The sequence below is a fragment of the Rattus norvegicus genome, chromosome 5 (genome assembly GCF_021556685.1).
Source record: "Rattus norvegicus strain SHRSP/BbbUtx chromosome 5, alternate assembly SHRSP_T2T, whole genome shotgun sequence".
Taxonomy (NCBI): Eukaryota; Metazoa; Chordata; class Mammalia; order Rodentia; family Muridae; genus Rattus; species Rattus norvegicus.
Window position 1 is genome coordinate 64,818,607 of NC_141538.1, and position 25,857 is coordinate 64,844,463.

Genomic DNA, 25,857 nt, shown 5'->3' on the forward strand with positions numbered 1-25,857 from the left:
TCTTGTGAAGAACCGGGGTTCTATCCCGAACTGTAAGTCCACTTCTTGAGGATTGGTCACCCTCTTCTGACCTCCATGGCAACCTGCATGTACTTGGTATACAGACAAACAGGTAGACATAGTCACACAAATGTTTTAAAAAGCAACAATCATTTTAAAAAAAAAAAAAAACCCAGCTGTAAAAATAGGAGAGGAAATAGACTGTGCTTAAAGCACTGAGAGGCCAGAGCAGAGAACTGAGGCCCTACAGTGTCAGGTGATGCAAAGCCTTGAGGAGAGGGTTGGATTTTACGACACCCAAGCACCACAGGAAACTGCTGAGGCTTCTTTGGGTGTTGGGGGGGCATAGATGCAAGTGGAGGCAGCGGGAAAGGCAGCGAGATCAGCTAGGATGTCTTCTTCATTTGTGGGAGAAGTGAAATGACACCCAAGCACAAGGGTAGAGAGAGGCATTCACTGGGGCTGAATATGAGGCAAAGGTACTGAGGGTTGTGAGATCACATATAAAACACCACTGAAGGCCATGTGACCCAATTTGCAGGTTGCACCTAAGCATACCAGCAGAGGGTCATGTCAGAGAAAAGGTTGTGTTAACCTTTAAACACACAACTATAACCCAGCACTTCTAAGACTGAGAAAGGAGGACAGTGAATTTGAGCTCAATCTGGGTTGGGTACGTAATAAGACCCTGGTTTTTTGTTTTTTTTTTGTTTGTTTGTTTGTTTGTTTTATTTTGTTTTTAGTTAGATTGACATGTGGACTGGGAGGAATTGTGCCAAGAAAAGTCCTGAGAGGGCTAGAGATGTGACTCAGCGATTAAGAGCATCAGCTGTTCTTCCAAAGGTCCTGAGTTCAAATCCCAGCAACCACATGGTGGCTCACAACGGTCTGCAATGGGATCTGATGCCCTCTTCTGACATTCAGGTGTACATGCAGATTGAGCACTCATACATAAAATAAATAAATCTTTAGGAAGGGAAGAAAGAAAAAAAAAGGAAAGGAAAGGAAGGGAGGAAGGAAGGAAGGAAGAAAAGTCCTGAGGAGAAAAAAGCACACCAAGAGGGAATGCAACAAGGCTTTGGGTTCTTGAAAATTCAGGCTCATTTATTACAGGGTCTCTCTGAAAGAACACGACTCTTAGGGGGTGCTTGAGTTAAGCGGAAAAGTAGCAGATAGTCTATATCACAACACAAGGCTGTGGTTCAAGCGCTGGCGAGACGGCTCGGCAGTTAAGAGCATTGTGAAAATAAAGGTTTTCTCTAATAAAAAAAAAAAAAAAAAAAAAAAAGAGCATTGGTTGCTCTTGCAGAGAACCTAGGCTTGGCTCCCAGCTCCGGACCGGCTTCTCCGAATTCTAGTAACTCCAGTTCCGGGCGGCGGTGGCAGGTTGGGGAGGGGCGTCGGGGGTGGATTCCAATACCCTCTTCCGGTTTTCCCAAGTACCAGGCATGCATGAAGTGCACATGCATATGCAGGCAAAACACCCATACATATGAACAAAAATAAATCTTGAAAAAAAATAAACACAAGGCTTGGACTAGTTGCTTCACGCATCTGAGCCTGTTTCTGGGTTGATATGTGAAGGGAGATGTACAAGGTATGTACAGCCACTAGACTCCTTGCCTGCTAAGTCTTGTCTGGGCTTTGAACTTGGACAGCCTGGCAGCAGAAGGACCACTGTGTGCTCTGGAAAGGGCTATGTTAACTCATAGCCCCTGCTGGTTGAAGGGAAACCCAGGGAATCAAAGGTCCCCAAACTGACCAAAAAGACAGAGTAGGTGATTTAAAGCTTGGTTCACCTCAGAAAGCGACTTGACACCTGTTTGAGGTATATAAGATCTGCGAGGACCTGGAATTGCCATCCTCAACTAATAGACAGATAACCCAGAGTGTAGAAGCCTAGCCAACCTACTGGCATCTTCTAGTACGTCTCTAGACTGAAAACTACAACTCCCAGAATGCCACTCAAAGCTGATCAGGAACCGGAAGTGGTGCGGGGGGAGGGACCCACTGTGGTCACTTCTGAGCAAGGTGTGTCAGGTAAGGTCTGGTTTTGAGGGTTGGCTAGAGTCTGCGAGGTCCCCACCCAGAGACCACCGCACCCCACAGCCTTGGGGCGTCTGGGTCTTGCCTTTCCTCGGACGCAGCTCACGAGCTAGCGTGACCCGCGTTCCCTGTAGTCTGTCTGGGTCTAAGCAGGTGTTGTAGTTCTGAAGGTGGCAGGGCTCAGAATGAGAAAATGAGAGACCTGTACAAACAGAGGATGATTGGACACTGAGCCACGGCGTTTGTGCTCATCAGGTAGGACTTGGGCTAAAAAAGGTCTGAGGAGGAGATGGCGGTGTTAACTCAGGCATTTATTGAGAGCCTGAGTAAACAGAACAGTTACTTGTATTGCAATGGTGTGGGAACATCAGACAAAAAAATAAGTGGTGTTGGATGGTGAAAATATGCCTGATCTGAGGACGTGTGAGATTAAGGGAAGAGCATGTGGGCAGAGAGAACAGTTTATGCAGATACATTGGGATGTTTAGTATGTTTGGGGAATAGGTAGACCACAGAGAGCAAAAGAAAACGATGGAAGAGGGGCTAGTAGGAAAGATGGTTCTTGCAGAGGACCCGAGTTTGGTTCTCGTCACCCATGTCTGGGAGACTCATGTCTGCCTGTAACTTCAGCTCCAGGAGATCCGTTGCCTCTTACTTCCACAGACACTTATACTCAACTCAACGCGCATATAGCCACATACATAATTTTTAAAAATAAAATAGGCATAGTGTGGTGCACGCCTTTAATTCGGGAGGCAGAGGCAGGCGGATCTCTGGTAGTTCGAGGCCACCCTGGTCTACAGAGGGATTTCGAGGACAACCAGGGTACAGAGAAAACCTTGTCTTTAAAAAAAACAAAACAAAAAACCAACCAACCAAATGAATGAATGATAAATGAATGAATGAATGAACCAAATGAATGAATGAATATTTGGGCCTTCAACTCCAGCACTTGGGAGGCAGAGGCAGGGCAGATCTGTGAGTTGGAGGCTGGCCAAGTTCCAGAACAACTACAGCAGCATAGTGAAACCTTGTCTGTAAATAAACCAACAAATAAATATAAATAATTAAAATCCTTTAGAAAAAATAAATTTGGGGTTGGGGATTTAGCTCAGTGGTAGAGCGCTTGCCTAGGAAGTGCAAGGCCCTGGGTTCGGTCCCCAGCTCCGAAAAAAAGAACCAAAAAAAAAAAAAAAAAGAAGGAAATTTGGCAGAGGGGATAGCCCTTAATGACCTATGTAGATACTGTGTAGATTTTGGATCACTGTGAGTGAAATAGAAAATACTGCTGATTCTAGGCAGAAGAGTGGTTTAATTTTCAAACATTTAGATGCTCTTATATATCTGTTGCATATTTATGAATATATTTCACAGATGTATTTATTTTCAGACAGGGTCTCAGGTAGTTCAGACTAAGCTCAAAGTCTTTATGTAGCCAAGAATGACCTTGAACTTCTGACCCTATAGCATTACCTGAGCCTTCACAGCTGGTTTATGTTATGGGTTTGTGCATGGGAGGCAAACACTACTGAGTTAATTCCCTGGTCCTAGGATGCTCTTTACTGTGTGAGGTTCAGTGCAAGTTCGAGAAGGATTTGTTGTGGAGTAGGGAAATGGGAGGACCAGTCTGAGTAAACTCAAAGCAGTTGAAATTTGGAGCCTTATAAAGATGGAGCGAATGTCACCACCAAATCCCCATTATTGTGTCAGTTCCTTATAACTGTTGAATGACTAAGGCTCAGAAAGGTTTCTTGTTCATTTGAGATAGGGTATAATTTCTGCGTGGGCTACACTGGCCTAGAACTCACAATCCCCCTGCCTCAATCTCTCGACTGCTAGGATTACAGTTATACCTCTCTCCCTGCCTTTAGAAAAGATATTTTAATTAAGAGGTGAAATACCAAATCTGGGCATAGATAATGCCTTGTGTAGGTTCAGATTTGAACTATTTTTAAAGATTTGTTTTTAATTATGTGTTTGTATGTGGGCACGTACATGTATGTGTAATGACACATGCACACACAAGTGTGTGTAGGTACAAGTGCCATCAGAGTTCAGAAGACCGTATCTGAACCCCTAGAGAGCAGTAATAGGTAGTTATGAACTGCCTGATATGGATGCTGGTAATAGAACCCTGATCATTTTTAAAAGTAGCCTTAACCATTAAACAACACCTCCAGTCCCCAGATCTATGCCCAGAGAAACCTTATCTTAAAAAAAAAAAAAAAAAAGCACCAACCAAATGAATGAATGAATGAATGAACCAAATGAATGAATGAATATTTGGGCTTTAACTCCAGCACTTGGGAAGCAGAGGCAGGGCAGATCTGTGAGTTGGAGGCTGGCCAAGTGCTCAGCCACATCTTTGCCTTTGGGGACCCTTAAATGACAACCTCTATTCTGCACTTGCTGAGTTCCCATTGTATGGCCGGGACCTATGTGGTCCACCAAAGGCGCAAAGCTAAAGAAAGGTGGGCTCTGCCTCCAGGAGAGTGTAGTCTCCTGCAATAGAGACGCTCAGGGTGTGCAGTCTCTTACAATAAGAGACGCTCAGGGTGGTGGTTGCTATTGTCTTATTTGATCTCCTGGTATGAAAAGCATCTTCAGGGACTATAGAATTTAGAAAGGCGTGAGGAACAAAAAAGAAAATGGTGAAGTTCAACAAATACCAGCTATTGATGTTCACGATTTATTTTTGTGTGTATGAGTGGTTTGCTTTCATGTATGTCTGTGAACGTTCATTCCTTTGGAGGCTGGAAGAGAGCTTTGGATCCCCTGGAACTGGAGTTAACAGAGGGTTGCCAACCACTATGTGGGTGCTGGGAACTAAGTCCAGGTCCTCTGCAAGAGCAGCCAGTGCTCTTAAATTACTGAGCCATCTCTCCAGCCATGTTTGCAGGGCCTTTCAAAGGAATTCGGTTTGGTGGGGAAAATATCAACCCAGCTTTTAAGCTTTTTCAGCAGCAGTCCTGGAAAATTGTAGAGCCCCTCAAAATTCTCCTTTCCTCTTTTTCCTTCTCAGCCAGACTTTCAAATCAACATTATAAGCACTCATTTCCCACAGGGCCTGTCCTGTAGGAGACACTCAGTCATGCTTGTTGGCCAAAGAAATAGTCATGCACAAATAAGGAGACAAAGGCTGTGAAATTTGGCTGTTTAAAAAATGCCTTTATTGATGGGCATGGTGGCACATGGCTTAATCCCAGCACTCGGGAAGCAGAAGCAGGCAGATCTCTGAAAGTTTGAAGCCAACCTGGTCTACAAATCAAGTTCCAGGACAGCCAAAAGCTGTTAAAAAGAAACCCTGTCTTGGAAAACCAAAACCCAAAACAAGCAAACAAACAAACAAAAAATTTGTTTTCCTTCATTTATTTGGAGGTGCTAGGGATCAAACCCAGGGCTTTATGAATAGTATGCAAATGCCAGACTTTAAGCCTTAGAGGTTTTATTGGGGAGTGTTATTTACCATTCTGTATATAGTGTGTGGGGGTACTTGAACCATGGCACATGTGTTCCAGGGGATGAACTCAGGTCATCCAATCAAATCAGGGCATATGTGTCCTGGGATTAGAGCTTTGTTACCCATGAGCCGTCTCTGCTCCCTTACAGCTCTTTTAACAAATTGTTTGCTCACTTTAATAAGGGGTGATTGTTGACTACTGGACCAGTACATCTTCGTTCATGTTTGTGCTTGGAATGGCTGAAACATAGAAAACAAATGCAAATGATGATGGGGAGATGGCTCGGTGTAATGTGCGGGCTTCACAGCCCTCAGAACCTGTGCTTGGGAGCCCAGAACCCAAGTAAGAGCCAGGGTGGTGGCTGGGTGTAATCCTAGAGAAGGTAGAGACAGGCAGATCCCTGGAAACTTGCTGGCACCTCACCTGGCCTACATGGCTAAGTTCCAGTTCAATGGAAGACTCTCAAACAAAAGGTGGAAGATGCCTGATGCCTGACCCTGGAGATTGTCCTCTGACCTCTATTCACGCTCCATGCACTCACACCCACACATGCACAATGATTTTACACACACACACACACACACACACACACACGTGTAAAAATGATAATGATGATGGTTAGCATAACAGTTTGTGTAGCCATCTAAGAGAAGTGTCATAATAAGGGTCTATATTTTTGGTTTAAAAAAATTAGTCATGGGGCTGGGGATTTAGCTCAGTGGTAGAGCGCTTGCCTAGGAAGCGCAAGGCCCTGGGTTCGGTCCCCAGCTCCGAAAAACAGAACCAAAAAAAAAAAAAAAAAAAAGATTAGTCATCGTTGCTCCCATACAGTGCCGGACTTCTAGAATGCTTAACAAACTTTGCTCACTTTAATAAGGGGAGATTGTTGCTTACTGGACCAGAGTATCTTAGTTTTCATTTGTTCTTTGCAATGTTCTTTGAAATTGTTTTCCTCGTTTCTCTGAGGAATCATGATTCTCTGAATATGTGATACACTCAGTAAATAAGTTACATTTAAAACTTAACCTAGTAGCTTTGACCTGAACTTCTAGCTATACAGGGAGCTGAGACTGGAGGATTGCTGGCTTGAGGCCTGCCTGAGTACAGGAGAGCTCAGGGTTACACAACGAGACCCTGTCTCAATATGAAAAATAAAAGGAGAACTGGGGTTCTAACTCTGTGGTAGAGTATTTGACTAGTGTATGCAAAGCCCTGGATTCAATCCTCAGTACCATGGAAGGATGGAAGGAAGAAAGGAAGGAAGGAAGGAAGGAAGGAAGGAAGGAAGGAAGGAAGGAAGGAAGGAAGGAAGGAAGGAGGGAGGGAACTGATGCTCTTACAGAGTGAGTAGAATGAGAAGCAAGCCCTAGCCCCTGCAGGCAGATAAATGCCAATTGCAAATCTAGAAAGTGTAGAGGGCCGCAATAACATTCGCCACCACTAGATGGCGCTGGCTTCCACTGCACCCCACGTGGTAGGTCAGGATAGACTCCGCCATTACAAGATGGCGCTAGCCTCCGCCACGCCAGCCGACTCCCTTTCAGGAAGTTAACTGTGCACATGTGCTAGAGAGCCTTCGTGCCAGGTCTTTGCCCACTCCGGGGCGTGCCTTATGAGATCATGGGTAAACAACCAATCAGGTGTGGATGTGCCGCGCTAGGGTGTATATAAGCGCACCATGTTGGCGTGCTGAGGCTACTCTTTAAGATTAAAATAAAAGTTTGGTCACAGCAAGGATTTCTATGTACCCGCGTGTTTCTTGCCGGCGAGAGATTGCGCGTGGGACAAGAAAGCATTTACATGGCCATCCACAGGGGTGTGTGGTGCATACCCAGAACTGCCTGGAGACTGAAAAACTGCAAGAACTTCACTGACAGGGTTTCAGACAGAAGCAGAAATGGCCAGTGTTTCCCCAGCACTTATTCTATCAAAGAAGTGAAATACATCCGGTCCTCCTCAATGCTCAGTGAGGTGGCCTGTCTACCTCAAGGAGGGCATCTGTGACAGACATAAATGCCGTCCCACCACTCAGGAACAAGGAGCCTGTTCAAATCCAAACTTAAACAACTAAATTTCATCTTGGTTTTGAGGTTGGTGGAGTCAAGGGGGGGAGGGATAAGCAACCTGAGCGTGCAGTGACCCAAAACTAACTCCAAGTCAGAAGCATGATGGATCCCAGGTGACTTTACTGCTGGCATGGCTCCAAACACAACACGCCCATCCCTTAGCTGTGGTCCCGCCATCCCTCCACACAGTGGCAACGTGCATGCCCAGACACACCTCCGCTCACGTAGGAGACTGCGGTGTGTTCTGAACTGCAGTGGTTTACTGTACATGCTAATCTTATGTTTCTACAGAAGCATAATGTCCGGTTATGGAAAACAGACTCTTTACTGTTTTCCCATTGTTATTTATTAGCATCTACCAAATGCTACCAAAATAGTATGGTTCTTAAATTGTTTAATTATTTTTGTATTTTTATGTGTATGAATCTCTTACTTGCGTGTATTTCTATACACGGCGTGTGTGGTACCCTCAGAGCCAGAATAGAGTTTAGATCCCCTGGAACTGGAGTTACAGATGGTTGTAACTCACCATGTGGGTGCTAGGAATGCAACCAGGATCCTCTGGAAGAGCAGCCAGTGCATATAACCACTGAGCCATCCCTCCCGCCCCCCAGATAGAATTTCTTTAAGGTTGTATTGTGTTAGAATGTTTGATTTTTTTATTTAAACTGCTGTTTGGGACCAGTGAGATGGTTTTAACACAGCGAGCTGAACAAAGTTAGGGCTGACTCTTAGTAGCTGTCTTCCAATTTTTATATATATATATATATATATATATATATATATATATATATATATATATTTACCACAGCATGCATATGTTGTGGTAAAATTAAAATAAGAGGTTTCCTTTAACCCGCACTATAGCTGGCACCATAGGGCCACAAGACATCTATAGGATATTTTCATCTCATACAGCAAGCATCTCACCTGCTTAGCTCCAACTTGTCTCACACTGTCGATGGCTACTCTCTGAGCCTGGCAACAATCTCTCTACCCATTTCCCAAGGCAGGTTGTCACCATGCTAGACATACATATCCCAATTCGGTGGAGGCCTAGTGCGTCCAGCCACCACACACTGTCTTGAATTCAATTAAATCGAGACATGAAAGAACACACAACACAATAACCTCTGATCCAATTGATAAGATATAATTGCCCACCTAGACATACAAAGCCCTGTACACATCCATCCCTTAAGAACATTCATAACAACCTGTAAGTGTGCAGAGAGGAACCTTAACACCCACCTCCATGTTCTCTCGACTGCTCCTCCTCTCTAAAACTTTTCTCCCACCCACCCATCCTTCCTTCTCGTCCAGTGACAGACAGGCCTCATTCTACCTTACACCTGCCTTTACCTGCATAATCACATCACCTATATGCATACACCTACACTCACACACATGCATCAACACACGTACAACAATAGCAGCAACAATAACAATATAAAAAGTTTAAATAGAAAAGAAAGTGCTTTGGGGATTGCTGACTTAAATTTTACTGAAATTTTATTAACTCGTGCGTTAGCAGTTAAGTGCGTTGGTGGTCGACTGAAGTTTGATTCTCAGCACCCACACTGGGCAGTAGCTCACTGATATGATAATCCACTCTAAGCTCCCCATCGGGTGTGTGCACTTCTTAAAACCCACCAAAATGCTCTGGATTTGTGAATGAAAGACACATACGCACCCCAGCTTAATTGTATTATGCTGTAAGCAGCTCAATGGCTGGGCTCTTTCAAAGCTCCCTGAGGCTGACACACTCTCCCCTCCAATATTCCTGAATTACTGCTTACTAAAATCTATATTCTTTTTTTTTTTTTTTTTTTTTGGTTCTTTTTTTCGGAGCTGGGGACCGAACCCAGGGCCTTGCGCTTCCTAGGTAAGCGCTCTACCACTGAGCTAAATCCCCAGCCCCTAAAATCTATATTCTAACTTGGTTGCCTGGACCCAGTCAGGCAGCCCCCGTGGGTGGTGCCTTCCTGGCTCCTTCACATGGCTGTTCTATCTCCCCTCTCTCTCCATCTCTCAAGACGATCTTCCTGCTTCCTGGTCATGGATATTCTAAATCTTCCCTTGTTACCCTTGCCCAAAAACATAAAGTCCCACCTCTGTCTCCCTGTCCAGCCATTGGCTGTCAGCAACTTTATTTCACCAATCAAAGCCAGCTGGGGACAGGGACTCTAATGTCTTACAGGTAGATGTGCCAGTTCCTGTGTAATTTTGGAAGCCGAATTAACACAAATACAACAGCTCACAACATAACTCCAATCCCAGGGAATCTGTGCTCCCTTATGGCCTCTGCATGCACTGCACACACATGCAGAAACCTACACTCAACATACACATTTAGACATAATTTTTAAAAATAAAATATTTAACATTAAAATTACCAATTGAATTTGGGGTTGGGTTTAGGACAGAACTTCTGACAATTCCCGAAGTACATACTTGGCCACATTGTACCACCTGTTTATGCAAAGTGGCATTCTCAGCTCTGACAATTCCAGTATCAAAATACCAATCAACTCGAAACACTGCAGCGCTCATCCGACAGCTTCCAGGGGTCAGCCAGGGTCTAATTCTTTATTGTGAAAATGAACAAGCGAACTCCTGTCATTCGGATGCAAATGTGCTCTCATCTTCATAAATGCTAAAAGTATTTGTACACCACAGCATTGCTTCAGAACGAATGTCTTTATGGTTTATCATAGATACTATGGGCTTGTATGGACTATATGCCTAGACTCGAATAAGAACTTCCTGGTGAGAGCCAGCGGGGTCACAGGAAGGCCACGCGCTTGCCGGACAAGCCTGATAACCTGATTTCTGTCCTCAGAGTCCTAGTAAGGGAAGAGAGAACTGACTCTACTCGGTTTTTCTTTGATTTTCACATGCACTCTGTACGTTTATTCCCCTGCCACCTAAGCACACACGTCACAGCACACATACAAGAGTGAACAATTAAGGTAATTTAAGTTTGTTCTAGAGTGAAAAGGGGCTTCCAAGCAGAAAATGTTTAAGAAGTCCTGAACTAGCAGGACAGTGAATGCTTTCAGTCCCGGCACTCAGGGAGAGATGGATGAGTCTCTGAGTGCTAGGTCAGCTTGCCCACACACCACTGGCTTCCCTGTTTCTGGAGTTCGAATACCACTGTTATGGTGCTTCTCAGAGTTTTTCAGCCCCAGGCCTGGAAGGAATGGTGCACATCCGCAGTGGTGGCTGGCTTCCTCTTGTAACGGTGCTCAGATGCAGGGTCAATTTGAGGCTTGAAAAAAATGTTCTGACCAGTCACCAGAACCCTGGAAATCTACCATACTTTTTAAAAACTGGCTCAGGACCTTGTATGTGGTAGACGTTTAAGAAATATTTGCTTAAGGACCGATTTGAAAGTAAACTGTCACACCGCTTTCCAAAGAGCACAATAAAGCTTGGCTTCCGTGGGCACCGATTGCTTGGAGGTATGGCTTCTTCGCTGCTAACTGTCCTTGCTGTCGTGCCTTTCTGCAATGCTCTCTGAATGCTTCCATGGTTCATTCGTTCCGGGTCAGTATGGCAACCTGTTCCTCACTCACACCGTCTGTCCTTTGGTTGTAAGGAATCAGCTGTGTAAGTGGCACAGGCGCATGGACTGTGAGTGGGAAGGGAGGCCTCAGAGAGCAGGCTCTCGGGCCTCGCAGGACCCAGAAGGCCTCCCAGAGGCCGGAGACGACGGACTCTCTGAGAGCTTCCTGCTTCTGCAGATGGATGTGGAATACGACCCCCAAGAAAAGCGCCGCCCTGCGAACAGCGCCGTGTGGAGCTCGGTGGGTGTCTCAGGGAGCTCTGTTCTAAGGTTGATCCAGGAGATTAAGGGAGCCGAGAGTGAATTCCGTGTATTTTAATTCCCTGCTACTTAGATTAAGGTTTCATTTTCATTGGAGTCATGGGAATGTAAATAAAAATTTAAAAGAAATTTTGAGATGCCTCAAGAAGGATCAGGGACTCTAAACTCTGTTTTTAAGATTCTGTTCCAAATTAGTTTTCTATAACCTTGGGCTGGAAGGGTGAGTGTGATGTTCTCTGTAATTATTCAGTGAGAACGCTTGCCTTGCATGCTCAAGGCCCTGGGTCAGATCCCGAGCAATGCACACAATTTTAAAATTAAAAATAAACACAAGCCATTAGGCCTGTTTTTAAGACAAAAATCTTTTCCTCTCTAACTTTATATATAAATGAAAAAAAAAAGGTGACCGGTGTTCATTTTCCTTTCTGGTGCTTATGAAGTTCTCAAACAATTTTATTTTCTGAATAATGGAAGAAAAATGTGCAAAGAAAGCAGAGACACTGGGAAAGGATAGTCTCCTCAAAGAAGAGCAAACGGAAGCAGGAAAGAGAGCGAAGGAAAATCAAGCGTGCAGAAGACCCGGGTAACGGTAAGCTTGATTGCAGGTGAAAGGTCATTGCTTTCAGCAAACTTGTTTTTATGTTGCTTGGAGAGTAGGGCCTATTTACCCGGTTCCTTTGCAAATCAGAGTACCAGTGTGAACGTAAAGGTTGCCTTTAAAGTAGAAGCTAAGTGAGCCTTTGTGTCTGTAAACTCCAAAGCAGAAGGGATGATGCCTGCAGTAGCTCCTACTTACTCATGCTGTGTGCTAGCCTTAAAATCATGCACTGATTAGCTCAGGGCTGCTTCGTACCACGAGTATCCCCTTTTTGTAGAAGAGATGGGTTCAGATTAGATAACGTACTTAAAATAACTCAGCTAGGGGTTGGGGATTTAGCTCAGTGGTAGAGCGCTTGCCTAACAAGCGCAAGGCCCTGGGTTCGGTCCCCAGCTCCGGAAAAAAAGAAAAAAAAAAAAAAAAAAACTCAGCTTACAAATGAACAACAAGTGAATTTAGCACACTCTCTAAGCCATTCTCCGCACCAAAAATAAAAGAGATTCGTCTACACAGAAAAGCCCATGGGTTGTACAAAAAGAGCTATTAGTTCTAGTAGGTCCAGAAAAGACACTGGACTAAAATTAGTATTTTGAAAACTGGCCTTTGGCCAGACATAGTGGACATGCCTTTGATCCCAGCACTCAGGATGCAGAGTCAGGCTGATCTCTGTGAGTTCAAGACCAGCCTGGTCTCAGGGTGAGTTCTAGGACAGCCAGGGGCTACACAGAGAAACCTTGTCTCAGAAAAACAAAAACAAACAAACAAGAAAAAAAGAAATGAAAGAAAGAGAGAGAGAAAGAAAAGAGGTAGAAAAGGACTGATTACAGTTCCCCTCCCTCTCCCTCTCCACTGCCCTCCCATCCAGACCCAACCCATGTCTGTCTCATTAGAAAACAAGCAGGCTTCTAAGGGACAATAATAAAATATAGTAAGATAAAACACATATTGTCACGTTGGAGTTGGACAGGAGAAACAAACAAGGAAAAGAGCCCAAGAGAAGACACAAGAGTCAGAGACCCACACAGGAATCCCATAAACACGCTGGACTGGAGCTCTAATGCGTAGGCAGAGGACCTGGTGCAGACCCACACAGGCCCTGTGCATGCTGCCTCAGACTCCGTATGAGCTTTGATCACGTTGATTTAGAAGGCGAAATCTCCCCTCCCCGCTGGCTTGTACACTCTTTCCACATCCTCTTTGCAAGGGTTTCTGAAGCCGTGATGGGAGGGATTAGGTGGAGACGTCCCACTCAGGGCCGAGTGTTCCGAGGTCTCTCACCCTCTGCATAATGTCTGCCTGTGGATCTCTGTATTTTTCCCATCTGCTGCAGGAGGAAGCTTCTCTGGCCGCTGAGTCAGACACTGATTTCTGAGTGTAGATCATGTCATTAGGAATCATTTTATCACTCTATAGTTTTTGTTTTAGACCAGTAATATTTTACCCTAGGTCCCTGGGCTATCTCATCTCAGGTTCTCGATCACCCAAGCAGTGTCAAGTATGGACTTCATCTCGTGGAGTGGGCCTTAAGTCAACTCAGACGCCGATTGGCTTCATGCGTCCAATGCCATAGCATGCCTGCAGGCAGGACACCATTGGATATCAAAGGGTCTGTGGCTGGCTGGAGTTTATGTCACTCTTTTGGTAGTGGGCAGAGTACTTTCCTGTACCAAAGACGTACTATAAAAGGCTCTGTGTAGGCATCAGTTCAACTTCATGTTCTGTGAGTTGTGTGGTGGTGTCTTCAGCAGTGGGGCCTGGCTGTCAGTTTGTGGAGAGCAGCCTTGGTCACGGCCTGGGTTGTTTGGAGAGTCCTATGGGATTCCTTTGGCCAACAACTCAGATGTAACCTAATCTCAGTACTGGAAGCTTCGTTGGTGACAAGAGATGAACAGTTGGGGCTCTGTCTCCCCATTATTTGATCACCTTCACATATGCATAAGTTTCAGGAAGCTTCTACTGTGTTAGGTTTGCGTACTGACCCCTCAGAGGGCGTTAATTTTAGCCATCTCTCCTCGTTTCTCCATTCATAGTTCTCTCTCCTCCCCGACTTGATCCTCCTGTTCCTGCAATCCCCCATCCACTCATATCTGTTCCCTTTCTCTTACCTAACAAGATCTGAATACCCCAGCTCCTTAATCTATACATAACTTCCGTGGTTCTGTGGAGTGTAGCTTCGTTATCATTGACTTAACAGCTAATACCCACATCGTAAGCAAATATATAACATATTTGTATTTCTGAGTCTGGGATACCCTCACTTAAGATGATTTTTTTTTTCTAATACTAACACATCTACCTGAAAATTTCATGATGTCGGTTTTTTTTTAAATGGCTAAATACTACTCTATCGGGTAAATGTATCACATTTCTTTACCCACTCTTCTGTGAGGGTAGGTTGCTTCCAGTTTCTAAGATTATAAATAGAGCAGCACTGAACATGGCTGAGCAGGCCTCTCTGTGGTAAGACGAAGCATCCTCTGGGTGGATGCCCAAGCGTGGTGTAGCTGGATCTTGAGGTAGATCAATTCCCATCTTCCTGGGGAACCGCCACGCTGATTTCCATAGCAGCTGCACAAGTTTGCACTCCTACCACAGTGTTCCCTTCGCTCCACATCCTTGCCAGCACGAGCTGTCCCCTGTGTTATTGACTTTAGACTTTCTGATGAGTGAAAGCTCATGGTTTGATTTGCATTTCCCCCGTGGCCAAGGATGTTGAGCATTTCTTTCTTTCTCAGCCATTTGTGCTTCCTTTGTTGAGGATCCTCAGTTCAGATCTGTGCCCCACTTGTGATTAGATTATTTGATTTCTTGACACCTAGATTATATACTTTGGATTTTAGTTCTCCATCTGATGTGTGGTTGGTAGAAATCTTTTCCCACTCAGTGGCTGCCGCTTTGTCCAAATACTGTCCTTTGCCACGCAGAAGCCTCCAGAAGCCTCCCAGTTTCACGAAGCCCCGTTGATTAATTGTTGACCTTAGTGCCTGTGCTATCCCATTCTTAATCCTCTCTGGTATTTCTGTCGCAGGCACCTGCCCACAGCACAGCAAACGTTTTTTGAAAGCCTTAACCAAAGAGAAACTTTTGGAAGCCAAACACTCAGGACCAAGACTGTGTGTTGACTTGAGCATGACCCAGCACATGTCCAAGAAGGTAGAGCATCCAGAGGCCAAGGGAGGCAGGGAAGGAAGGGTGCAGGCTAGGGAAGGGGACGGTCACCAGCCTCTGTGGTTCTGTCGGCCAGAAGTGTCTGCTCTTCTGTCCTAGGCAACTGACTTCCACAGTGGTTGTTGGGAAGGAGCACGGGTTCTTTGATTTAGTTTGCAGTTTGTCCTCTCTCTCCAGCCGTGATGTTCTCAGTCTGGATGGAACCTTGCCGGTTCAATTCTCCAGACACTAAATCTTTGTCCTTCTGCCTAGAAGAGAAATACTAGCCCGGCAACATGTTGTTGGGAGGGCCCTGGTGGGAGGTCTTCTTGCAGTGTTTGCGTTTTAGTCGTTTCTCAATGTTCCCTTTGGCAAGGGAGGATTTGTCCCTGAGGGTTCTGGAGATGGCTGGACACAATGCCATACGATTCAGGACAGATGAGATTGACAGCAGTCTGTTCAGCTCATGGGTTCACAGCCCAGGGAGGAGGATGTGACATGATACACAAAGCCACATGGGTCATGTTTGGGAAGAGAAACAGCGGGCTGGCTTTGTCCCGTCAAGGATAAGATGTCCCCTAGATCCCACAGGACAACACAGTTGGCTTGTTGGGATGCTCCCTGGGCTGCAGGGACCAGGTAGGAATAAGCAGGACCTGTGCCTCCTTTATTTGATGGAAAGGGCTTTTTAGCTACGGGCACTTGTTGCATCTGGAAAGGCAGACTTGGGGCACGGGGGCTTGATTTTTGAGATCCTCTCAGTTGTACCAGAAGTCAGTCCAGCACATAATCCTGGGCCTCAATGTGAGGCCTAACTCCATAGTTGACCTAATTCCAGATGACACTGTAGGGTGTGCTAATGACACACATTTCTCAGAGGAACTAGGAAGAATATATCTCTGAGGTTCTCAATGGGACCTCTAACTGCAGCCTTCTAAAGAGTGAACAAGAAGGCAGGAGGTGGTGGTGTATGCCTTTAATCCCAGTGCTTCAGAGGCAGAGGAGCAGCCATAAAAAATCAGAATGAACAAGGGAGTCTCTCCTTACACTAACCGAGAGCAGATTAAATCAAATCCAAAGCCTTGTAGGCCATTTATTCAGTGTAGCACAAATCAAAATAAATTATTAAAAAAAAAACTTTCTAGGATTAGGGAGGAAAGTTAGAACTTCCAACATTGTAACATCTCTTAAAGTTAGGGGGATGGTGCCTAATGTACCTAACGGGCACGGAAGTGTCGAACTCTACCTGACCTCTTCAATACATCTATAGTAGAACTTGGTGTAAAAGCAGAAGTCTTTCCACATACCATGGGCAGAGTCAGTGGGGGGCAGAGCTCTCCATTTTTTACACTTAGGAGCAGTTCCCAACTAGTGGCATCGTCTTAACCTTGGTCTGCTATGTATTGGAGCATGGCACTTCTGTGTATGCGCTCAATCTCGAGTAGAAGGAGCCAGGCTAGCCCATGGGAGACTTGTGGAGCAGCGCCCAGGGAGTGACTGCTGCTAGGGCTGGTCTGCCTCCATGTCAAAGGCTCCATCGTCCTTATCGCTTCACAGGAACTGAGTAGGTTGGCCGGACAGATCCGAAGGCTGTATGGTTCAAACAAAAAAGCCAGCAGGCCCTTTTGGATTTACCTTACTGGATTCTCAACTGACAGCCCCCTCTATGAGGAATGCCTGAGGATGAATGATGGATTTTCTGCTTACGTGGTAAGAATCCCCTAGCGTGCTACCTGCGCTGTCTAAGTGTGCTTCTGTCCCATTAGGAAGGTTTTACTCGTTCGTTCTTTGATGTGCAGCTGGCTCTCCACTCATGGCTTCCACATCCTTACATTCAGCTGCACTCTTACTGCATTCATCTGGTGTGTGTGTGTGTGTGTGTGTGTGTGTGTGTGTGTGTGTGTGTGTACTGTGGCACAAACACGGAGGTCAGAGGACAGTGAGAGCTGGTTCTCTCTCCATCACATGGGTCCTGGGAGGAGACTCAAGTCAGGCTTCTGAGCAAGTGTCTTTACCCACCGAGCTCTCACTCCAGTGGCTTAAACATAGTATTTAAAAAATATTTTGAGGGGCTGGAGAGATGGCTCAGCGGTTAAGAACACTGACTGCTCTTCCCGAGGTCCTGAGTTCAAATCCCAGCAACCACATGGTGGCTCACAACCATCTATAGGAGGATCTGGTGCTCTCTTCTGGCCTACAGGTGTACATTCAAGCAGAGTGCTGCATATATGATAAGTAAATATTTTAAAAACAAATTGCACTTGTAGTGAACACATAGACACTTTTTTATTGTCATTTATTCCCTCTGCAATACAGTAGAGCTGGGTGTGGTAGCTCACGCCTGTAGTCCCAGCACTGGGGAACCTGAGGCAGAAGGACTGTCACAAGTTTGAGGGTGGCCTGAACTGCATAGTGGGCCCTAGGCCATTGTGAGACGTGTCTCACAAACAATCAGAGGAAACTAAATTACAGCATAAGAACTATTGCGTGTGCCAGGCATTAGAATAGTCTAGAGGTGGTTTACTTATTGATCGTTTTAAGTCTTCGGGAACATATAACTTAAATGTAAACATTGGTATTTTATATAAGGGACTTGAACATTGTCTTAGTTAGGGTCTTACTGCTATGAACAGATACCATGACCAATGCAAGTTTTATAAAAGACAACATTTAACTGGGACTGGCTTACAGGTTCAGAGGTTCAGTCCATTATCATCAAGGCGGGAGCATGGCAGCATCCAGGCAGGCCCGGTGCAGGAGGAGCTGAGTTCTACATCTGCACCCGAAGGAAGCCAGGAACAGACTGAGCATCCTCAGGCAGCTAGGAGGAGGGTCTCCAAGCCCACCCCGACAGTGACACACTTCATCCAATAAGGCCACACCTTCTAATAGTGCCACGCCATGGGCCAAGCACATGCAAACCATCACATTCTACTTCCTGGGCCAAGCACATGCAAACCATCACAAACATGTTTAGATTTTAGTGGCTATGGGGCCATCTGGAAACCAATCCCCCGATGCTGAGGGGTGCCTGCAATGTCTGTATATAAATGGTATCTTTTCACTGTGGCAATCTAAAAGGTCTCAGCATCTTTCATTAGTTCTTGTAATTACCTTTTTCTCATTCTTGCCCTTTCTTGGCAAACTAATATTCCCGTTGTCTAGAACCATGTTTCATAACCTGTCTAGTTCATGCTAAACCGTATACTCTAGTAATATTTAAGGAGCAGTGAAGCTTCAAGGTGTCTTTGAGGAAGAAGTCCAGGACTTTGCACTCTTTGCAGAGGGTCTGGTAAAGGTAGCAGTAGATATGTTAGTGAGAATCCAGGTTTGTTTCCAAAACACGGCACTAAAAATGCCCCTCCGTGCACTGTGTAGCTGGGACTGAGTTATTACAGCCTTCCTGGGGAAGCCGCGGAGGCCATAGGTGTGAGGGCTACACAGCCGGCAGTGTGCTATTCCTGCCTCAGCAGCCTCTCCCGATACCCTGAGTCCCTGCCATTTGTTCTGAGGTGATCTCCCTTTGCTCTGACTCTTTCAGTTTTCCCTGTGTCAGTCTCACCTTTCTCCAGCCCCAGTGTTGCTTTCACCAGAAAGCCACTCCCTCACCTGAAGTCCTGGTGTATGCTTCCTGTCCCTCTGGGGGAACCTGCCCCTGCCCTTCTCATTTCTGTGGTTTGAATGCATGTGCTTGTTTGTGTGTCTCAACTAAGCACTTTTCAAGACAGCCTCAGGCTGCTGGGTAACTGGTGTTGAGTTGTGCGTGATGCAGTTTTAACCCCACTCCACCCGGGTACTTGTCTCTGTATTTCCAGCTCGACGTGACAGAAGAAGACTGCTTTAGCCTGTTTCCCCTGGAAACCCTTGTGTACCTGACTCCTGACTCTGAACACCGTGAGTACCTGACCTTCCCCTGTGGGTTCACACAGAGCCTGGTCCCTCGTCTCCTGTTGCCGTATTCCCTGCGGTACATTTGCTCTCACTCCATGTGAGACCGTGGGAGGAAATACCGGGGGATGAGCTGACCTCTCTTGTGGGCAGATAGCCAGTGCCGCAGAGATTGGTTCCATCCTCTGCTGGACTTTGCATGCTGCCTGGCAATCACTTCCTGGCCAGCTTTGGTCAGTGTGTATTTATATATATCCCGTCCTCCCGCCCTCCTACCCTCCCTCCCTAGACTGCCCTCTGTAGCTCTCACTAGTGTTGGGTCGGCCGTGGCCCTCTCAGATTCATCTCACGTTTCTCCACTTGTGGTTTTGTTTCCCTTCTAACCCAGCACTGCTTTGGGCACAGCACCTGCGTTTCTTCAGGTCTGCCAGCAGGCTTTAGTTTGTGACGTATTCAGTGTATTAATATTGTTGGTGTTCCTTTCCTTTTGCTTTGTTTGGATTTAGAAATTTTAAAACAAATTTGATCTCAGTGGCTTTCATCTCTCCATTAGCCCTTGAAGACATTGATCTGAGCACAGTTTACATTATTGGTGGACTTGTAGATGAGAGCATTCAGAAGGTAAGTCGACATTTTAGCCTCACCCCACCCCATTTCTTTCTTTCTTCCTTTCTTTCTTTCTTTCCTTCTCTCTTTCTTTCTTTCTTCCTTTCTTTCTTTCCTTCTTTCTCTCTCTCTCTCTTTCCTTCTTTCTTTCTTTCTTCCTTTCTTTCTTTTGGTTTTCTAAACCAGTTTTTTTTTAAGGTTTATTTTTATTTTATGTATATGAGTACACTGTAGCTGTCTTTTTTTTTTTTTTTTTAATGAGTACACTGCAGCTGTCTTCAGACACACCAGAAGAGAGCATCAGATCCCATTACAGATGGTTGTGAGCCACCATGTGGTTGCTGGGAATTGAACTCAGGACCTCTGGAAGAGCAGTCATTGCTCTTAACCACTGAGCCATCTCTCCAGTCCTAAACCAGTTTTCTTTATGTAGCCCTGGCTGTCTGGGAACTTGCTCTGTAGACTAGGCAGGCCTTAAACTCACAGAGATCCACCTGCATCTGCCTCCTAAGAGCTTGGATTAAAGGGGTTCACCAACAATTTCCAGTTGTTTTATACCAGTTTTAGTAGAGGCATTTGCCCTGTTGTTAATTTCCCCAGAAGGCCTAGCAGCTGTGTGGGAACAAGAAGAGCTTGTTCATAGGGGGCCCCTCCTGCCTGGAGGTCCCTCTTCTCATCAGCAGTCCTGACTGACAGGAGCAGAGTCACAAGTCAGTAGTCAGGTGATTCCGACTCAGCCATTCCTCGATGCTTCTCTTCTCCTCTCTGCCAGGTTGACTCTGATCTCAGCTCAGCATTCTTTTTCCCAGCACTTTGTTCTCTGTGAGAGATTGGTCAGCTTCTTGTAGTCTGACTTTCTTTCGGGAGGGTTGTCCACACTTCTTCTTTAGGTTTGTTTTTTATTTTACATACAGAACTATTTGCTCACATGTCTGTCTGTGTACCATGTGCATGCCTGCTCAGAAGAGGGAGGGCAGCAGAGCCCCTAGAATTAGAGTCATAGATGGTTGTTAGCCCCCTATGGATGCTGGGAATAGAACCCAGGTCCTCTGTAAAGAGCAACAAATGCTCTTAGCTGCTGAACCATCTTTCCAGCTTCTTCAGGATTCTTTTGTTGAGTTGGAATAATTAAGCTGGTACTTGAAGTTTTAAACTTTGTTTCTATTATATAAATATAAATCTTCTCCGCTTACATTCACTAAGTAACGTATACTGCATAGTTTTTAAGTTGAATAATGATACAACAGTTTGCACTTGCAAAAAGAAGGGGTTGGGGATTTAGCTCAGTGGTAGAGCGCTTGCCTAGCAAGCTAGCAAGCACAAGGCCCTCGGTTCGGTCCCCAGCTCCGAAAAAAAGAAAAAAGAAAAAAAAAAAAAAGAAATGTAGTGAGAAATAAGTGTCCTCCCCACCCCGTACCCCTCAACCCTCAATGCATCATGGTCCATTTTCTCAGGCATGTTTGTTGGTCTATTTTACACGTGTTTATAGTGGATGTAGAAATATTCCATGTGTGAGACACACATATACAAAGCACATGTTTAATACCGATGGCAGCTCAATCTATCATTTAGCTGGACTTAGTTTTAGAGCAATTCAATGATAGATTGAGCTACCATTGGTGTTGAGCATGTGCTTAGTTTTAGTACAGTTAAATGTGTGGATCTAAGTGTTCTATGCCGTCATAATAGTCATCTTGTATGGTGGGGGTCTCCTACAGAAGCCTTCTAGGGATTAGAAAGTCACTGTTGATCCCCAGTATAATCCCTGATTCAGGCAGCTGACTGAGCTGTCTGTTTCTATCATATAAATGCTGTGTTCCATTATAATATACATAACAAAATATTCTATTACATAAGTAACACTCTCAGAACGTTCCCTGGCAGAGTACCAAGGCAAGAACGTGCCATCAGATGAACCCATTTTTGGTTTCCATTGTCTCCAAACTTGATGATGCAGAGCATCACCATGAGTAACACTCTGGGCCTCCTGGTGTGACACTCTTTCCTATCAATGCAGTCATGAGGAATCAAGAAGTCCATTCTGCAATATAGCAGGACTTTCAAAAGAGCCACTGTAATAGAAACTAAACCAAACCGGGGGGAGAGGGGCCTGTTTGAAGGAGCATAACAAAATAAAACACAGGTTTAGTGATGTGTGTATGGTCCCATCTACATACAAGAAATTGTCAGTGTGGTTTGACTGTATTATGGATTGGAAGGAAAGTTTTACCAAAGACCTTCGGGGGACACTTTAATAATGGTTGTGTATTAAATAATCTTACAGGATTTTTAGAAGTGAAGATAGTACCGTGCTAGAGGGGGAGAGAGCTGTTGCCCTCCAGTGAGAGGTCAAGTGTGAGGTGCAGTGTTAGAATGGCCGAGGCTCACAGAAATTTGATAGCATGTTAGTTGGTGAATGTAAGTGACAGGATGGGAGCTAATTTAATGATTCTTTCAGATTTCTTAGATCTGAGGTATTTTAAAATAGGTAGTTGGGAAGGGGAGGAGAGCCTTATCTCAGAGTTGGGGTCACTACTTAACCTCTGACCTGTCACGTCTCCTGCGACAGGCAGATGACCCCTTTGAGGCTGTAAAGTCCAGAACTTCAGTGAGCACAGGATGCTGCTTAGATGTGAAATTTTATTTTGTTTATTTTACATTCTGACCACAGTTTCCCCTCCTTCCTCTACCCCCAGACTGTCTCTCTCCCTGTCCACCCATGCTTCATTTCTCTTCAGAAAAGGGGAGGCCTCCTATGGATATCAACCAGCCATGGCCTATCTAGTTGCATTAAGGTTAGGTATATCTTCTGCTGGTATTCTGTCTGAGCTCCACCCCCACAGCTACCTGGCAACAGCCAGGTATGCTCTGCCCTACAGTTGCCTGGCAACAGCCAGCTGTGCCTGACTATAAAGGAGGCTGTCCTGCCTCTCCCCATCCCACCCTTCCCCTCCACGTGCCCATGGCTGGCCTTTGTTCCTCCCCTCTCCTACTCTTCTCTCATTAAACCTTTCCACATGGAACCATCCTGTCCGAGATTTCAGCCCCAACATCTTCTATTTAGGCTAGATAAGCAATCTAATGGGGAGAAAGGGTCCCCTTGATCCTACTGTTAGGGACCCCTCAAGAAGATCAAGCTTTACAAATGTGCAGAGTGTCTAGGTCAGTCCTACGCATGTTGTCTGCTTGGTGCTTCAGTCTCTGTGAGCTCCTATGGGCTCCTGTTAGTTGACAATGTAGCTTTTCTTGGGGTGTACTTGACCCCTCTGGCTCCTACAGTCCTTCCCTACCTCTTCCACAGGATTCTCTAAGTTCTGCCTAATTTTGGGTCTCTTTATCTGTTTCCACCAGTTGCTGGATGAAGCCTCTCAGATGACCGAAATATGAGTATAGCAGAATATCATTAGGAATCATTTCATTAATTTTTTTTTTTTTGTCATTTGTGTTTGGTTCTGTTATGGGTCTCTGTTATGCCCCTGGTTCACCCTCTGCTGTCAGGGGTGGGTCCCTCTCATGAAATGGGTCTTAAGCTGGACCAGACATTGATTGGCCACTCCCACAATTTCTCTGCCACCTTTACCCCAGCACATCTGGTAGGCAGGACAAATTGTAGGTTGAAGGTTTTGAGTCTGGGTTGGTGTCCCAGTCCCTCCACTGGAAGTCTTGCCTGGTACCAGGAGGTGGCCGGTTCAGGCTCTACGTCCCCACTGCTAGGAGTCTTAGCCAGGGTCACCCTTGTATCCTGGGAGTGGAAACTGCCCTAGGTTTGTAGCTCCTCCCAGACATGCTCCCTCCAAGTTCTAGTTGTCTCTCCAGTGCCTTCTCCCTCACCACCCCGATCCCTCCTGTTCCCATCCCACCCCTTCACCCCACTCAGTCCCCTCTCCCCATCCACAGCAGTGTCTGTCGTTTCCCCTTCTCAGTGAGATTCACTCCTCTGCCCTGAGCCCTCCCTGTTACTTAGCTTCTTTCGGCCTGTGGACTGTAACCTGCTTTTCCTGTACTGTACAGTAACAGCCACTCCTAAGTGAGCACAGCCCGCGTTCGTCTTTCTGGGTCTGGGTTACCTCGCTCAGGGTGGTCTTCTCTAGTTCCATCCATTTGCCTGCAAATTTCATGACGTCACTGTTTTTAATCGCTGAGTAATATTCCATTATGTAAATGTACTACACTTTCTTTGTCCGTTCTTCAACTGAGGGACATCCAGGTCGTTTCCAGTTTCTAGCTATTATGAATAAAGCTACTAGGAATATAATCGAGCATGTTCCCTTGTGGTACGGTGGGGTGTCTTTTGAGTATGTGTCCAGGAATGGTATAGCTGGGTCCTGAGGTAGATCATTTCCCAATCTTCCATAAATTCACCATATTGACTTCCAAAGTGACTGCACCAGTTTGCATTCCCAGCAGCAATGGAGAATTCATTCCCCTTGCTCCACATCTTCACCAGCACGAGTTGTCATTTGTGTCCTTGATCTTAGCCATTCTGACTAAGTGTAAGATTGAATCGTGTCCCTGGTTTCTACCAACTAAAAGTAGCAATGTGTAGGAATTTTCAAAGCTGGCAGTGCCTATTACAATGAATACAATGAAAAATTATGTATAATTTTTATAATAAGAAAATTTGATTTACAGAAGGTGACATTTCAAAAAGCCCAAGAATACTCTGTCAAGACAGCCCGGTTGCCAATCCAGGAACACATGATCAGGTGCCAGAATGAGAAAAACTTCCATTCCGAAATCCTGGCCATCAACCAAGGTACTGCCCAGAACCCAACCCAACATGCTTTCCTTACGGGCTGTTTGCTAGTCCCCTGTCTTGGATGGACTCTGTGTTTTCTGTTTACTCAAAGACTACTTGACGGCTTATCCTGCTGCTGCTTCGCTTCAAGTGTAACGCCCTTGACTCAGTTTCCTATGATATCTAAACTCTGCTGCTGGGAGCCATCCTGGACATTGAGAGGTGCTCCTCATCTTGTTCTTGTTCCTGGATGAAGTGTCCCTTTGCCTAGAATACCCTGCCATCTCTACCTTCATTGGCCGGTATCTTTGTCCTCTAGGCTTCAGCTCAGGAGCATCTTTTTTTTTTTTTTTTTTTCTTTTTTCTTTTTTTTTCGGAGCTGGGGACCGAACCCAGGGCCTTGCACTTGCTAGGCAAGCGCTCTACCACTGAGCTAAATCCCCAACCCCAGCTTGGGAGCATCTTAGCTGCATTCCCTCCCACTGCAGGCTACACCAGGCCCCTTGTGTTCCCATGGTGCTGTGTTCCTTGGTTGCAGTTGTCCACTCACAAGTGTTCAGTGTAGGCTGAGACCTTGTAAATCAGCAGGGCTGTGTCTGCCTCTCTCCTCCTGTGATCTACACCGCATGTGACTCAGAGGGTGTATGGTCAGTGAAGACATCCCACAACACCCTTCTCCACACTCACTAGTCCTTTACTAGTCTTTTCTCCTGAAAGGTCACCAACATCCGTTTACCTTCTGACAGTGTTCGATATCCTGTCTGCTTACTTGGAAACTCGTGACTGGCCTGAAGCATTGAAGAAAGGAGTTTCTCCAGGAAAAGGCTACATTCTTCGGAATTCAGTGGAATGATGGGCAGCCTGAGATTCCGGCTACAGGGGGTGAGGTGCTGGGGTGCCTTGACCAAAGGATGCAGCAAAAGGTGGCAGTGGCACACACTTGCCTCCACATGCTGTCTTGGATCTTTGAAAGCCATCAGAGGCAAGGACCACATTTTACACTGTGTTTTACTCACTGGAAGTGTCCTGATAAAACATGGTTAAAAAAATGTTTATGTTAAGGAATCACTAAAATATGTCATTCTGGGTGTTAACTCATGCTTTGTACATCCTGTTTATAAAAGGTCTACTTTTAGAGATGTTTAAATGATTGTCTGAGCTTTTCATTTAACTTAGAAAAAGTTACTTTTCTATAAACGTGCTGATTTTCACCAGCTGGGACACGTGCTACAGTTGGCCTCACTGTCTCGGTCCCACCCAGCTTGCCCTGCCTTATGTCTCGTTCTTCCCTGTGGCTCTCACCCTGTTCTTACTGATTATGGTCATGGAGGCTCCTCTCTTCTGATCCATAAATAGCTTCGTGTAGCCTTGAGCTTAGACAAGCCAACTGCTCTATACAAATATATATCCCAGACCTAATAAAAACATGTTATCGATAAAGGCAGCATAAAGCAGCCAGAAGAGAATGCTGCACTCTG

General features: G+C 45.5%; 1 protein-coding gene across 11 annotated transcripts; it reads left to right on the forward strand.

The window, feature by feature from the left end:
• Nucleotides 1–1,999: 1,999 nt before the first annotated feature.
• Nucleotides 2,000–25,526, forward strand: Trmt10b (tRNA methyltransferase 10B). 11 transcript variants are annotated; one of them, XM_087547993.1, is made up of 10 exons: nucleotides 2,000–2,301; nucleotides 10,291–10,422; nucleotides 11,175–11,382; nucleotides 11,877–11,991; nucleotides 15,029–15,153; nucleotides 16,705–16,857; nucleotides 18,963–19,041; nucleotides 19,589–19,656; nucleotides 24,274–24,397; nucleotides 25,126–25,526. In XM_087547993.1, exons 3-10 carry the CDS (start codon nucleotides 11,203–11,205, stop codon nucleotides 25,230–25,232), a joined length of 951 nt encoding a protein of 316 aa, XP_087404119.1. In that variant the 5' UTR covers nucleotides 2,000–2,301; nucleotides 10,291–10,422; nucleotides 11,175–11,202; the 3' UTR covers nucleotides 25,233–25,526.
• The last annotated feature ends 331 nt before the right edge of the window (nucleotides 25,527–25,857 follow it).

Coding starts and splice junctions, on each gene's coding strand:
- Trmt10b (XM_087547993.1), top strand. CDS start 11,203: ATGGACTGTGAGTGGGAAGGGAGGCCTCAGAGAGCAGGCTCTCGGGCC. Junction 11,992..15,028: donor TGCAGAAGACCCGGGTAACG/GTAAGCTTGATT, acceptor TTTCTGTCGCAG/GCACCTGCCCACAGCACAGC. Junction 24,398..25,125: donor AATCCTGGCCATCAACCAAG/GTACTGCCCAGA, acceptor ACCTTCTGACAG/TGTTCGATATCCTGTCTGCT.